The sequence below is a fragment of the Athene noctua genome, chromosome 2 (genome assembly GCF_965140245.1).
Source record: "Athene noctua chromosome 2, bAthNoc1.hap1.1, whole genome shotgun sequence".
In the NCBI taxonomy this organism is placed as follows: Eukaryota; Metazoa; Chordata; class Aves; order Strigiformes; family Strigidae; genus Athene; species Athene noctua.
Window position 1 is genome coordinate 2,240,753 of NC_134038.1, and position 15,049 is coordinate 2,255,801.

The 15,049-nt window shown below is 51.4% G+C and overlaps 1 protein-coding gene across 2 annotated transcripts in view; it reads right to left on the reverse strand.

The window, feature by feature from the left end:
• The window catches only part of RHPN1 (rhophilin Rho GTPase binding protein 1), a 32,117-nt gene extending 28,023 nt beyond the window's left edge, over nt 1-4,094 (reverse strand). For both annotated transcript variants that reach the window (XM_074898333.1, XM_074898332.1), the window contains exon 1: nt 3,561-4,094. In XM_074898333.1, the coding sequence (XP_074754434.1) occupies nt 3,561-3,662 (102 nt within the window). In that variant the 5' untranslated portion in view covers nt 3,663-4,094. The remainder of the gene's footprint in view (nt 1-3,560) is intronic.
• Between the last annotated feature and the right edge of the window lie 10,955 nt (nt 4,095-15,049).

Here is a 15,049-nt window from a genome sequence, read left to right on the forward strand (position 1 = left end):
TGGACAACCTGTTGGGATTTCATTCATTTGACCTCCAGTGCTCCCTTGTTCCTTCAACCAGTGGCTGAGATTGGTTGCTCGGGGCATAGATACACCCCTCAGACAACATGGCAGGAGCTCTGCTGGAGCCTGGCTCCCCATGTCTCACCTCCACTTCTCCTCCTACCCCAGCAGTTCCCACAAGAGCCACCCCAAGCGCTCCTACGTACACAGAGAGAGAACTGGCAGTCAGAATAAAACAAACTCCAGAGCCAAAGGCAAAGCCAAGAAAGGCTTCAAAACAAGCCTGAGATATCTCGGTTTGACACCCATGAGGGCCACGCTAACCTTTGGACATGAGTTATCCCATCTACAAACTGTTCTCTCATCCAGATGGGAATTCCCTTTAGGTAGGACCAGGATTCATGGGCAATGCCAAATCCATCCCAGTGCTGGATATGGTTTGCTGCTAACGGTAAAGGTCCCCAGTTAGTCAGAGTTGTCTGTGAAGTGTGTCCTAGGTGGTGAGCTCCTACCAGCACCCAACACCGCCAAATTAGTGACCAACCCACCCACCCTTCCAGCACTACCAGCCTGAGCTCACAATGCAATGAAAGAAAACGGCACACAAAGGAGCACGAGGTGCTATAGCACAAGGAAATCATACGCTTGCACCCAAGAAGCCTTCAACCCCAGCAAGAATGGTGCATGAAGAGCTGAATTCAGACCAGCGCTTAGGAGGGTCAAGCACCAACCACCAAGCGTAATTCAGGCAGAGGTGGGCAAGTCTATGGGTCAAGTCCAAGCTGCGTTTGCTCTCCACTAATTCACCCAGCTTGCATCAAGGCACGCTCTAGAATATCTGTAGTAAAAGCTAGAGTAAAACACGTGCATAGAGACAAGGAACAAAGACAACGACAATTCCTACAGCTCTAGGAAGCACCAGCACACCAGCTACCCCTGTCATTAACAGATGTACCCTCGAGACATGACCCCAACCCTTTGCGTTGCGCACATGGTCTCCAGGTACAACTTCAACCTTCCAGGTTTTACCCAGTAAAAGTTTACAACTTCTCTCACTCAAAAAAAAAAAAAAAAGAGAGGCAAGCACTTATTTTCATGCACTCTCAGGAGTAATAATATTTCCTAACACAGAGTTTTCTCCCCAGAAAGGGAGTTTTCCAAGTGGACAGGTGATCCAGCTGCTGGAAAACTTGCTGTAGAAACAGGGTAAGAAGAGCATCAAGCTCCCAGGACCTGTTTTATTTCCAGAACCACACTGGTTTATAAACAATTTTGATAGAGTCAGAGCTGTCAACCAGAATTATTATTCCTCTTTGTAACCCACAAGTTTTTGAGTCAGGCCAGCACAGGACAAGTGGCCAAGTGACCCTGATTTAGCCACGTTAGCCTGTGGGATAGAGAGGAAAACAAAAGCCACAGAACCACTCCACGCACAAAAGCAGGCTTTAAAATTCTCCTTTTTAAAAGATTATAGATAATTTCCTTCTCCTCCCAGCCAAGGGCATTTCAGAAAGTAACATGGGCTGTTGCTGAACGACACCCAGTAGGTCACAACAAACATTTTTGCTCCCTGAGCATCTGTTTTTCTATAAAAGTTCCTATCATGAAACTAATCTCATGAAGCACTCCGGCTGCAAGCTGTTTTTTCTGTGGGAGACATTACCAGCTAAAACCTCTAAAACCTTTTATTGAGAATATGGTTACATCACACAGCCTTTTAACAAATGAGCGGAGGATTAAGGTTTTAAATTTCCCAGTGAAGTGCCCTCACTGTTGGCTAATGCACTCAGCAAGAGGAAAGAAAAATAAAATGGGGGGGAAAAAATAAAATAAAATACAAGGGATTGGGTTTTTAAACAGCAAAACCTTCACCCAGAGCTTGAATTTTAGGAGCCTGAAACAGCTCCGGGGAGCTGGGGGAGGTACAGGGTATCATGAGAGCTGGGGCAGAGCGCCAGCAGGAAACAGATGTATTAAATCTTCAGTCCCAGTGCATGAACCTTGGCAAGAGAAAAAAAAAAAAAAAAAAAAAATCACCATCACGGCAGCACTGAGGATTCCCTGCAAGGGAGCAAACATGCAGCGGCCCCCTTCCACAGCCCCTGATGCTCTCAGGGTGAGGGAAAATAACTAGAAGAGGCTATACTGAGAGTTTCTTTTAAATAAAAAAAACAGATATCGTTAAGAGGAAATCTAATCAGGTGAGTTTTAAATTAAAATAAAAATCATGTTATGACAGATGCTGCATATCCTCTGCCAGTTTTCCCCCACTACAGCTTCGCAACATTTTCCTATGTTGTTCTCCTCTGTGCTACTGCCCGATAGATCCAGAGTAAACCAATTGCTCATACAAGGGAAATGGTATGTCTCTACCCAGAATAAATTGGGAAAAAAAAAAAAAGTCCTGTTAATCTTTCCTTACAAGCAGCACCTGCTATTTAGACAAGGCCCTGGGTAAATGCCAGCCTGGTTTAAGGTTGCAGCCTCTTTACCTGCAGTTGGAAAGGCCAGGCTCAAGTGACTCAAGATCAGATTGATCCTTGCAACCTCGGCTGAACAGTCTCAACCCTCGCTCAGGAAAAAAAAAAACAAAAAACAAAAAAACCACCTCTAGAGCCTGACTGAGTTTTGTTATTTTGATTGCTGGGAGTTTTTAAGGTGTTGGGGTTTTGGTTTGGGATTTTTTTGTTTTGTTTTGTTTGTTTTTTGGCCAAAGGGCTGCAGAAAGGCAGCTCTCTGCTGAAGAACAAGTTTTGAAAATTATATACTTGCAAGAAGAGATCAGATTACCGGGCAAACTCACTGCAGGTTTATAAAGCTGGCTCCTAGGGGACAGACCTAACGGGAGACACACTTAAACAGCCCCAAAATCTTCTGTATACCCTTTTTTTTTTTTTCCAAGAAGTAACCCTTTCAGAAGCCTCCTCAACCCCACGAGCGTGCATTGCCACCCAAGGGACGGCAGGGAAAGTCGAGCAGGGGGTCCGTGGCAGCCTGAGGACAATCCCCGTTGGTTTCACCCCGCTGTTACTAATTAAACGAGTGACGCCAGCGGAGCTATCGGCCCCATCTCGCACGCACAGCCCGGCTGGATTGCACCGACTTTCCTCGTGGGCAGCTCCTGGGGGAGGAAACGCGGCCAACGAACATCACCCTGCCTGGTACCTCCGATGGTGGGGAGGCAGGCAGGGCTTGGCTGGACCATCTTCCGACAGGCAGGCAGGAGAAAAAGGCAAAATACAGGAGTATTTGGCTCAAAGCAGTCACGGGGAAGCTTGCAGATGGAGATGTGACAGAGGAGCGGAGTTTAAGAGTTAAGCTACGAGACAGCTGTGTAGGTCTGCTCATGGATGAGCTCTTGGATCCATTTGGATGCCACAGGACACACCAAGCCCTTCGCCATCCTGCCCCGTGACACCCCCAGCACAGTTTAGTGGCCAGGATGGCCCTGCACCCCCACCCACGGGCACCCCCATCCTCACGGAGCAGACAGAGGTACCCAGGGAGCATCACTCGGGTGCTTCTCCATCCCACGCCCACCCATGGCCGTGTCTCACCTTCCGGGCGCTGCCGTACTTCAGGGCTCGCAGGAGGACAAGGTCACTGTCCCTGTCCCCTTCCCTGCTGCCGTCGGGGCTCTCCTCCTCGGGGGGCATCATCTCCGGGGGTGCAGCATCCACGGGCACAGAGGGGTGGGCCCGCGCCTGGGGGGCTCCTGCCTGACCTCACGGGGGGGGGGCTCTGGGGCTCCTCTGGTTCTCCTGGCCCAGCCCCACACCCTGCTAGCCCCCGCGGAGGGGTTCAGAGCCCAGCCCAGCCCTGCCCTGGGTGGGGGCTTAAACCCCCCCACTAGTCCCTGCTCCCTTATCGCCTCACGACTAACACCTGCCTGGACGGGAGCCCACAGCCACCCCGACAGAGATACCCCCGCTCGGGGGGGTGAACCCCCAGAGACACCCCCCTGACAGAGATACCCCAGCGCGGGGGGGTGAACCCCCAGAGACACCCCCCTGACAGAGATACCCCAGCGCGGGGGGGTGAACCCCCAGAGACACCCCCCTGACAGAGATACCCCAGCGCGGGGGGGTGAACCCCCAGAGACACCCCCCTACAGAGCTGCCCCAGCCAGGGGCCCCCCCAACCCCCTCACAGAGCTGCCCCCGCCAGGGGCAAACCCCCAACCCACCGGGTGCTTCAACCCGGGCCCCCCCCAGGCGCTGGGGCCCCCGCTCACCCCTCGCTGCCCCCCCACGCCGCTGCCGGCCGGGAACGATCGCGGCGCCGGCCCCGCCGCGGCGCGGAGCATAAGCAGGAGGAGGGGGCGGGACGGGGAGCCGAGGTGACCAATGGGAGAAGGGAACGGCGCGGATCGGCGGCGGCGCTGCCCAATGGAAGCGCGGGACGCGAAGAGGAGCCGCGGGGAGGAGCGGAGCGGCCCGGGGAGGGGAGGGGCGGAGGGGCCGTCGCCCGTGGCAACGGGGGGAATTAGAACGCTGATGACGTCACGGGAGGGGCGGGGCCTCGCGGGGCGCCGCGCTCCTCCCACGGGCACATCTGGGCGCCCCCAACTCCAACCGAAATGTGTGTGTGTCCCCCCCAAATCTGGGATTCTTTCCTCTCCCCCCCGTCACATCTGTACGACCCCAACTCCAAATAGAAGCGTGTGTCCCCCCATAATCTTGGTGCTGCCCCCCCCCCGCCACATCTGGACAACCTCAACTCCAAACAGAAACCGTTCACACACCCCCCCCACACCCCACACCCCCCCCGGGCCACATTTGGACGACCCCAACTCCAAGCTGAAGTGTGTGTGTGTTCCCCCAAATCTGGGCTTCTTCCCCCCCCCCCCCCCCTTGTCACATCTGGATGACCCCATCTCCAAATAGAAGTCGCCCCCCAAATTTTGGGTGCTGCCTCCCCCCCCGCCCATCTGGACAACCTCAGCTCGAAGGAGAAACATTGCTCACCCCAAATCCGGGTGCGCTCCCCCCACTTCAGACACCACAATCCCCCCCCCCCTCCACGTAACATCTGGGCTGCTGTGGTGGACACACTCCACTCAGCTCCAAGCTGCCCCAGGCGCTCCCCTTTGTGTGCTACATCACCCCCCCCAAAAAAAAAAAACCAAAACAACAAAAAAAAACAATCAACAAAACATCTGGATGGTGACAGTGCAGCTGGCACAGCTGGCAGAGCAATTCTGCCACACCTGGGGCTGCTGTGCCCTCGCCCTGCTACAGCCGTTACACGCTGCTCCTGGGCAAATCGCAATAAAATACGAAATGCAACACAAAAATCAAGGGAGAAATAAAATCAAATCCGCTTTTTTGAGCCAGAGAGAGGCAAATCCTACCCCATTTCCCCACCTCTGAGCCGTATTATTGGACTATAGAATGATTTTACTCTTAATCACACCCATAAAATAAGAGCCCGGCTGGGTGGCAGCATTAAATCCCGCAAAAATTTTGTGGAAAAGTGTCCAGGGGTTGGAAAAATCCAGTTTCCCGGCGTGTGTCACCACAAAAAGGTCTGTTAGTCCTCACTGGGGCCTGGCTTCGTTTCTCTAACGAAGTTAATGAGCCCACGCTTGTGCCTGATGAATCTCAGCCATGGCAATGGGGAACACGGTGCAGATTCAGCTGTTCAACGAGGAGGAAAAAAAAAATTAAAAAATAACCTGCTATGCATTAAAGCTTTTCTATTGCATGAATTTATTTTATAACGGCCTGAATGTATTAGAACATTTCCACCTTTCCCAGACAATTTTTCCTCGTCGGGACTTCAAGGATTGCACGTGATCCTGGGGAAAGGAATATGTTAGGAAGGACTTTTCTCTCCCGTCTAGATTTCCCAATCTGAAAGGAGCCGCTGGACTAGAAAGGTGGAATTTCTGTTTAATCAGGAACGGCAGCGAGATTTTTTTTTTTTTTTTATTTTTTTTTTTTTTAGGAATATCGCGGCAGTTTACAAAGAAAAGTTCTTTTAAGCGCATGGCCGCAACTCTCTGCACACTGGGAAGTGTGGAGGAGGAGATATTTATTTTTCTGCTGACAAGGGAGCTGCCTCCAGCCAACAATTTGTGACATATTGTCACTGATATGGCCCTTGACAGCTCGCCGTGGTGTCACCAAACAGCACGAGAACCCCCTTTGCAGCCTGGTTTTCCCCAAAGGATGAGCCAAATTCCCTTTGTGGTCTGTGTTTCCCCGCTGCAGAGCCTTGGATGGAACCATCCAGCTCCCATCTCTCCCGTGATGAAGAGTGTCTGCAAAGGGAAAATATGCAAAAATATAGAAAAAAACCCACATCTTAACTATACAGATGTTTAACCCAGCTTGGGAAGGATGTATAGGCAAAGTGGAGCTCATTTAGGTGGGGACAGGTTTCTCCCTGCTCATCCACCCTACAAACCCCATCGTTTTCCATCGTGGGTAGCCCAGCTGACATGGAGGGCTTGGGAGAAACCTTCCCCAAGCATCAGGGCTGAATGAATCTATATGGGACCTTGGGTGAAAATGGAAAAAAAAATCAAATATAGGCTGGGTAGAAGGAGGCCAAGGGTGGACAAGCCCCAGCATGAAGTCATCCTCTCCTGCTCCCTGCCCCGCGGCTGGCTCCCATCCCTGGACGGCTTTTACTCATCCAGCAAGAAAGGTGGCTTGGATGCCTTTTCCCAGGTGGTGCAACCGGGATCAAAGAGGCTTTCCCAGAGCCAGCCTTGCCTCTGGGGTTTTCCGCTCCCGGCCACAAACCAGGTGGCATCTTCCCAGGAGAACATGTGTCCCCGCTACTCGCCCCGGCCAGGGATCACAGAATCCTTCGGATTGGAAAAGCCCCTCGGGATCATCGATTCCAATCCTCAGCCCAATTCTACAAAATCCTCCCCTACACCCTCTCCCCCAGCATAGGGATTTGTGTTTTGTCCCCAACACGAGCATTTTGAGGAAAAGCTTTGCTGTGCAAAACCCCCGAGTCCTGTTTGCAGCAGCCCCTTCCCAGCAGCGTTGCTTGCACCAGACTGGGGATGTTTGGGACCATTCTGAGGCTCAGCTGGGATGAGGTGCTTGATGACAACGTTGTGCAGGTGAAAGCAATAGACTCACCTGCATGAATAGGGCTGGAGAAGAGGGGGGTGGGAGAGGGTTTCAGGATGGGGGTTGTGGGTCACAGTGTGCAGCATCCTGGGGTGTCTGGTCTCTACAGCCGGAGTCTGGACTCACAGTCCTCTCTAAATCCAACCGTGGGGCTCTGATGGGTGAGAGGCAGGTGAGAAAGGGGTGATTTTTAGGAATGATTTATTCATCTAATTACAGAGAGGATATCTTCTGGAAGGGAGACTTTCCCCTGATGTTTTTAAAGCAATGTGTTTGGCCTCATTCTCTGCTTAAGCTATGCAAAGTATTTCTCCCCCCCCCCCCCCCCCCCCATGGAGGATCTCCTTGCTAAAGAGATGCTGGCTAAGGGTTCTCCTTAAATTCAGTTTTGGGGCTAAAACTTCATTTCCCAGGGTGCATCTTGGGCCAGGGGCCTCCAATCAGGGAGGAGGGAGTCTTTAAATAAGTTGTTGGCAATGGGGTATTGCCCTTCGGGAGGCAGCTGGGGAAGGAGGGAGGTTTTCTCCAGTTGGGGTGGCTTTGAGGGAGCATGGCACCCTGAGTGTGGTCCCACTGGCAGCTGCAAGTGCTCGTGGCTTGGCAAAGGCTGGTAAAACATGGAGGTTTTCAATGTCTTTTCTCTTCCTGGAGAAGTTTGCAGGATGTCTCATGGTGCTCTGTAGCTTGTTTTCTCTTCCTTGCAAAGTGCCCCCCCCCTTTTTTTTTTTTTTCCCTCCATGGTGAAGGCCCTTCATAGATGAGGACTACCTTGGTCTTTGTTGAAATTTGAGCTTTATTTCTTGCATCCTCTGAGGCCTTGAGTTTCTAGGGGGAGGAGGTGATCTGGGGGGACCTGGCTACCTTGGCCAGGAGAAGGGAGGGAGAGGTGATACTTGGGTGATGGTGGCCCAGCTGCTTGCTTTTGTGGGGGGAGACAATATCTCACTTTTGCTCATCGCTTTGTTGTGGTTTGTTTGACTTCCATTGTTGTGGCTTTCTGCGTGTAATTAGGGCCTGGATAATACTTGCTGCATACCCTGGGCTGTTCTGAGGGGGTGCAAATCCACCCCGGCACACAGCCTGCATCTACCTACCTGGAGTTGTGGATTCCTGTACTATATGAGGGGGGCTTTCTTTTTATTTTAGCAGCAATTTTATTTTTACCACCCCCAACAGCAGCTCAGGGACTGAGCTTGAGGCTTTTTTGTGTGATGTTCTACTTGGATCTTTGTAAGGCTGAGCTTAACCCTGTAGGTAGCTGCGAACTTCAGGGTTGAGCTGTGGAGCGCGCATCTGCTGGGTTTTCCACTGAGAGAAAAACTGGGGTGCTACTGGCCACGTGTCGTCTCTGTCTCATTGCAGGGTCCGTTGCTGGCAACGCTGCCTTAACCCCGTGTCACATCTCGAAGAGCTGGTGGGTGACGGAGCCATGGGAGTCTCAAGGGCCCATGGGACAAAGAACAGCAGCAGCAGGTGGGTGCCATGGGGCATGGCAGGGGATTTTTGGGGGCCTCCAGCATTATATTATCATGGCTCTGTCAGACAGCTCAACCCTAAAATGACCAGTGGGGAAATCCACCCAAATTTCCTTTTGGAAGTGCTGCTTTGGTGCTGGTGGACGTCAGGGTCAGGCAGTGTGGCATCACTCCGTGGCCTATTTCCACCGCGAAGGTTGTTGCTGCAGGCTTTACCTGCTTGGCCTTGGCGGGGTGAATTTGCTCTCGTCCTCAGGAAGCGAAAGAGTGAGTCGGGGCAGGGGGAGGAGGTGCAGAAGGCACCCAGGAGAAGGGCTGTGAAGAAGGAGCCGGAGGAAATACCATGCACGGTGCAGGTACCACCCAGCCCTCTCCATGCCCAGGCTTTGGGGTGACTCCTGTGGCTGTCCCCAGTGTTTTGGGGGCATCACAACCCCTCCGTGAACTTCCTTTTCTCTTACACGGCTCTGTCCTGATGTACAGTCCCCTGCAATAAAAAGGAAGAAGAAGAAGAAATTGCCAGAGGTCAAGGAGAAGCTGCTGGAGAAAAACACCATCAGCAGGTAACTCCTCAGCTGGGTGGGGGGTGATGGTGGCAGGGAGCAGATGGCATCAGTGGGGCTTTACCCCCGCCATATTGGGGGTCCCCATCTGGGTTCGCCCCAGAGTTGTTGTGTGCAGGAGCACCGTGTCCAAATCTGCTCTCCTTGCCTGCTTTGACTATCAAAAAGTTTTCTTAATTGGGAAAAAATTTATATTCCTTCTGTCGTCTTTTTGGCCAAGAAGCTGTCTAAAGCAAGAGCCTCCAGAAGGGGCAGGTCTTGGCTTGAGCCTGAAGGATGGAATCCAAGCAGAGGAGGGAGCTGCATCTGGGTTGGTACGTGGTGGCCCCTCCACCGAGGGGTGAAGGAGCACTCGTGTGGCTTGCTTCCAGGGGAGCTGGGAGGATGGTGTCCCACGACCTATGGTTCTGTCCCAGTACTTAAAATGGATCCTTTGGGCATCTTGAATTAAATTAAAGACTAAATTGACCGGAATTCAGATGCATGTGGCATTGGGGTTGAATCAGTCACGTTTTGGTGTTGCACCAAGAGCATGAAGGGCCCTAATGGCGAGCAGCAGGACGTGGGTGACTCTGTCACTTCCCTAGCACGGGGCTGGGGTTGGTCTCATCCTGACAGCATCCCTTTCCGAGGCATCTGGTCTTTGCTGCTGTTTTGGGGATGATGCTGGGGAGTGCAGATCCCGGCTGACTTCCCCCTACGTGTCGCTTTGTCCATGTTAACATATTGTTCTTGTCCTCCTGGTGTGTAAAACCAGCAGAGATCCTTTTTCCTTTCCCCGTCATGAATCTCCATCCCTGTTGCAAACACGGTCTGAGATATCAGCAAACTCTCCTGGGTGCAGCTCCAATCGCATCCCGCCTTCAAACCCCCCAGGGGTGCCTGCGCTCAGTGTCCTGGTGTTGCCAGTGTTCCTGGTGCAAACACCAGGCATTTGCATGCAGGGTTTTTTTTTTGGAAGATTGTGGCTGTCTGCTCTTGAATTTACCAGCCTGATTTCTGACAGTGGCTGAAGGATTGTGAATATGAGAGCAGGCGTATTCCCAGGGAACAGAAGTGTATATTGCCATAACCAACCTATAATTAACTCAGGGTTGTTTTCTTTCTTCCCCCCTTAATGAGTTAACCCAGCAGCTTCTCAGCAGCAGCTTTCAAGAAAAATCCCTGTGTGGTTTTGGCCTCCCTTTAAAGTCTTCGAAAGAGAAACTTGGGGAAGACAGAATTTATAACAAGAGCCTTGATGCTTGGCAAGCATCGGGTGAAGTTGGGATGGGTTTCAGGGTGCTGAGTGGTTAGACATACCCTTACACAGCCAGGAGCAGAAGAACCTGACTTCAGATTTGAAAACAAGAGTGTGAACAGTGGGATAATATTTCTGGTGGCCACCATGGGTCAGCTTTTAGGGCTTTGAGGCCCCTCTGAGCTTACTTTCTTCTAGGTTCTGTCCCTATTTTCTCTATGCTGTGTTTTTTCTTTCTCCTTGCCTCTCGTTCACCTTTGTTGCATTTCTCACCCTGTGGCTTTGCCCCCCACCTCTCTTTCCCCCTTGCCATCTGCTCTAAGGGTCATTTAATCTTCTAAGGACCGAGCTGGTGTGGATGCACATAAGCTGTCATACGATGCATCTTTGTTTTGGAGACTTTCCAGCCCTTCTGCTCTTCTGGACGGGTGTCCCTGAAAGCATCAGCGCATCTAATGAGCACGATGGTTGAGGAAGGGTGATAGTTTTCCTATATTTGCTCTATAAAATATCTTTTCAGTGTTGTTAGAAGTAAGATGGGCATTTCCTAACCCTGCGAAACCTCAAAGCTCTCCTTGTGCTTGGAAAATCCTGCTGGTTCGGGCTCCTGGTTTCTAGCCAAGGTGGCTGAGGAAGGGTGAGGTGGTATCAGTGGGCTGTGGGTACTGTGGCCTGGCTGGCTTGATTGTTTGGGGGTGATGTTGCTATTGGGGTACCCGTACCAGCTGAACTCTTCCAGCTCAAGACTGTTATTATCTTTCAGGAGGAAATCGAATCAGCCCTCCACCAAGGGCCATCAGTGGGGCTGATGAAAGACTCTTCAGGGTAAGTTGGGCTACTTTCTGAATGCTCTTTGCCCAAGGAACTGGAAATTTGTCCTTTCTCTTCTTTCCATGTGCTTGCACAGCCCTGGCTTTTCCTTCTGTATCACTGAGACCACCCTGCTGCCGATGACTTCACTGAGCAGCTTGGCCATGTCCCGGTGTCTTCAGTGACCTTAGAGCTTGCCAAAAACATTGCAAGTAGAATTGGAGGCCCCATCCCGGGATTTGAGGGTGCAAAGGGAGGCTCCTGGCCCCATCCAACCTCCCTGAGGATGCTCGAGTCAGCAGGGTGCAGTTTCTCAGATGCACATACCTACATAAATAGGGAGGTAGGCGGTGGGGGAATGCTAGTGGGGACAACCAGCCTCCCAAAGCCTGGGAAAAGGGTGTTTCTGTCACCCCATGCTAGATCTGGGCAGAGATAGGGAGCTGAATTCATAAAGCTGTCCCCTAGCAGGCTAATCCTCTCTGTGTCTTAGAGGCAGGGGCTTTCATGTCCAGTGAGAGGCTTCTAATAAGACTCTGGGGAAGGTGCTGATCCCAAAAGGTGGCAGGACTTTGCCTTCTGAGTCATGAATCTGCTGGTGCTCGACTGCTAATGAGATTGGAGGGGCTGAGCTTGTTTTCCCTGGCCATTTGCCCTGATGAGTTTGTGAGATTGTGTCATGTGTGCTCCAGCTGCCTGGAAAAAGGATCCGTCCCCTGTGTTTTTTTTTTTAAGAACTTGCTGTCTCCATCCCAAACAGACTCAAAGGCTTTCCCGAGCCCTGTGTAGCTCTGATGCCCCACAGCCTGGTAATATAGCATCAGCCTAAAAGAACTTCTAGAAATGGGACAAAAATCTCCCTTTCCCCTGCAGAAACTATGTCTGTGGGATGTCTTGGTTGAAAGCAAATAATCATGGCTCTGCTCTCTTTGTGTTCATGTGGATGTGCAAGAGACACATCACCACCCTCCTTGGAAGGAGAAACATGGCTTTGGGGCAGGTGGCCATGCTTCCAAAGTGGCCCTGCTGGGGGGTACCAGGGGTGGGGAGAGGCAGGCAATGTGTCCAACCCATGGGCTGGTGCAAGGGCCTGAGCTTAGCTCCAAGCTTGCCGAGTGTGGGCAGGAGGAATGGGGCTCTGGTTGCTTTTCACTTTGCTGCCCTGACCTGCTGGTCTCAGAAGTTGTTTTTTTCCCTGTGGTGGTGCTTATCACAAGCTGGGGATGTGATGCTCTGCAGCCTGGAGGGCATGTCACTCTGTTAGGAGGTGGCAATGAGCCAGCAGGGACAATCCCAAGTTTCCTTGTGGGCAAGGGGACATCATCACCTTGACCCTATGGAGATGTAGGCTCAACCTACAAGATGTAGGCCTGGTTTAGGCTGTACTTGCTACTCCCTCATTCATCTCTTGCTTTGCTTTTTTGGAATGTGAGCAACTCAGAGATGAGGTTCCCAAATCCCTGCCTCATTTGGAGAAGCCTGGGAAGAAAGTATTTTTCAGGGGCAGGTCGGTGCTTTATAATGTTTGCAATTCCCACAGAAATCCTCAAAATTCACCTGACCTCTCTGACCAGGGAAAGATTCCTGCATTCCTCATCCATACTGCTGATGGTGGAGGTCATGGATCTGGACACTCCTGTTGTCCAGCTCGTTGCTCAGGTTGCCTCTGGGAAGGGAAATGGGGGAGCCTGTCCCCACAGTCCCAGGACATGTGTCGTATCACAAGAACTTCTCCAGTGCGTCCACGATGCTCTCCCTGATGCATCTCTGTCCCATTTTCTGATGGTGCTGTCAGACCTTATGAACATCGCCCCTTCTCTGGGCAGACGTGTCTCTGAGGATGTTTCCTTGGGGCCTTCCCCCATTGGGTTTGGAGACCTTGTGGTCCTGCTCAATTGAGCTTCCTCATCCCATAAGCTGCGACCTGGGGCCATCCTGTTCCTACGGGGGCTGATCGCTGCTGCTCTGGGATGTCTCCATTCACCTCAGCACCCAGGGTGCTGCCAGGCTCCAAGGGAAACAAGGGCTTGTTTGGGAGCAATCCCCTAACTTTGCATGTAAGAGGTGGAGGTTGCTGCTCAGCACGCAGTGAGAAGTGACTTTGCTTTTCTTGTAGGTCACCGTGTGAACCCCGGAGAGTAGGATCCGTGGCAGGACAGTGGCTTTTGGCAGTCAAGGCTGGAGTTGGGGTAGGAAACCCCGGGGTAGCCGTCATCCCCCAGACACAATCCTGCATGGGGCAGATCCTTTAGATTCTCCTTCATGCACTTGGGGAAACTCCTTTCCCTTCCCAGCTTCAACCTTTCTTCCCTTCTGACTGTTTTCCACAGGTCCCCTGTTCAAATGATGTTGTTGCTGGTGGGGCTGCATCCCCCTCTGGACAGCCTTGGGCTCTGGAGATGGATGTGGGGCTCACTGCTAGGAGTGGGGGTGAGGAGAAGGAGCTGGACCCTCCTGTCCCACAGCAAGAAGGGGATGCCCGAGACCCAAAAAGAAAAAAAGAGAAGAAACAAAAGCAAAATAAGCAACAGGAAAAGGGATTGCTGAGAAAAAGAGGAAGGAAGAGGGATGAATTTGAGGAAAGCCCTGGAGATGTGGAGGAGGGCATTGAGGAGGAGGAGGGTGCTGATCAGGGCAGGAATTGGGCAGGGGTATGGGGCAGAGCCAAGCGAGGGGACAGCAACAGCAGCCGGGGACAGGGTGACAGGAGGGAAAAGCAGAAGATGATGAAAGCAGAGAAGCGCAAGAAGGTGAAAGTGGAAGGAGTGGAGAAGATGGGGAAGAAGAAAAGAAAGAAGGAAAAAATGTTGGAAGAGGAGCAAGAGCTGGAGAAGACAGATGAGGAGGAAGGAGAGAAGGGAGATGAACTGGAGGAAAGGGATGGAGTGGGAAAGGAAAGCAAAGACAAAAAAGGAATAAAGGGGAAGGAAGACGAGGAGGTAGATGAGAAAGATGAAAGATGGGGAGAGATGCAGAGCGTAGAGACTGGGCAGGAGGAAGAGGATAAGGCGGGGAAGGGAGATGTGCCAGGGAAAGAGAAAAAGCAGAAAATCAAGAAGAAAAAGCCAAAGGAGGCAACAAAAGAGAAGATGATCAAGGAGAAGAGTGAAGAGGAAGATACCCCACAGAAAACCCGGAAAAGGAAGTCTAAGGAAGAAAGAGAAGAAAATAACAACAAAAAAGCAAAGAGAGAGTTGAAAAAGGAAGAAAAGAAAGAAGAGACAGGAAACAAATGGAAATGGTAAGTGCCCTATGTGCCTTTGGCCTGTGGGCAGGTTCAACACCAATGCAGTTGGGGTTTTAGTTTTATTTCTTAGGGTAAAACTGTGAAAAATCTTTTTTTTATTACTGTTTTTAAATACTCTGCTATATTAAGCCTTGAACTCATCACTCTTGGCAGGAGGAAGGGGTTTGAGATATAATGGGAAGTTCTGAATACACAGTAGTATTTGTATAATAGTTTTTTTTTTTTTATTTTTGTAACGGTGTATACAATATCTATTCTTCCTGAAATAGCTTTGCTGGTGCCCAGCCAGGGAAGAGAGATGCTCAAGGCTGGTGGAAGGAGATGATTTGCTCAAAACCCCCTATAATAAACACCTTCTGACACAACGGGGGCTGTAGAGGATATAAAGGGGCTATTTTTTTTTTCCCCCGCCCTGTCTTCAGCACTTTTTAGATGATCCAGGCAAGCTTTCTGGCAGGAAAGCGTGGCAAAATGATGTGTGAGTAGGTGTGGCTGCTGTACTTTAGGGACAGTCGCTTTAGCCACTTGGTGTCACTGTCTCCCAGAGCACCCCAATATCTGGGGCAGAGAAGGGGTGTTTAGGGGGCTGGATGCTTTGGAGCCTGTTGCAAACCTGG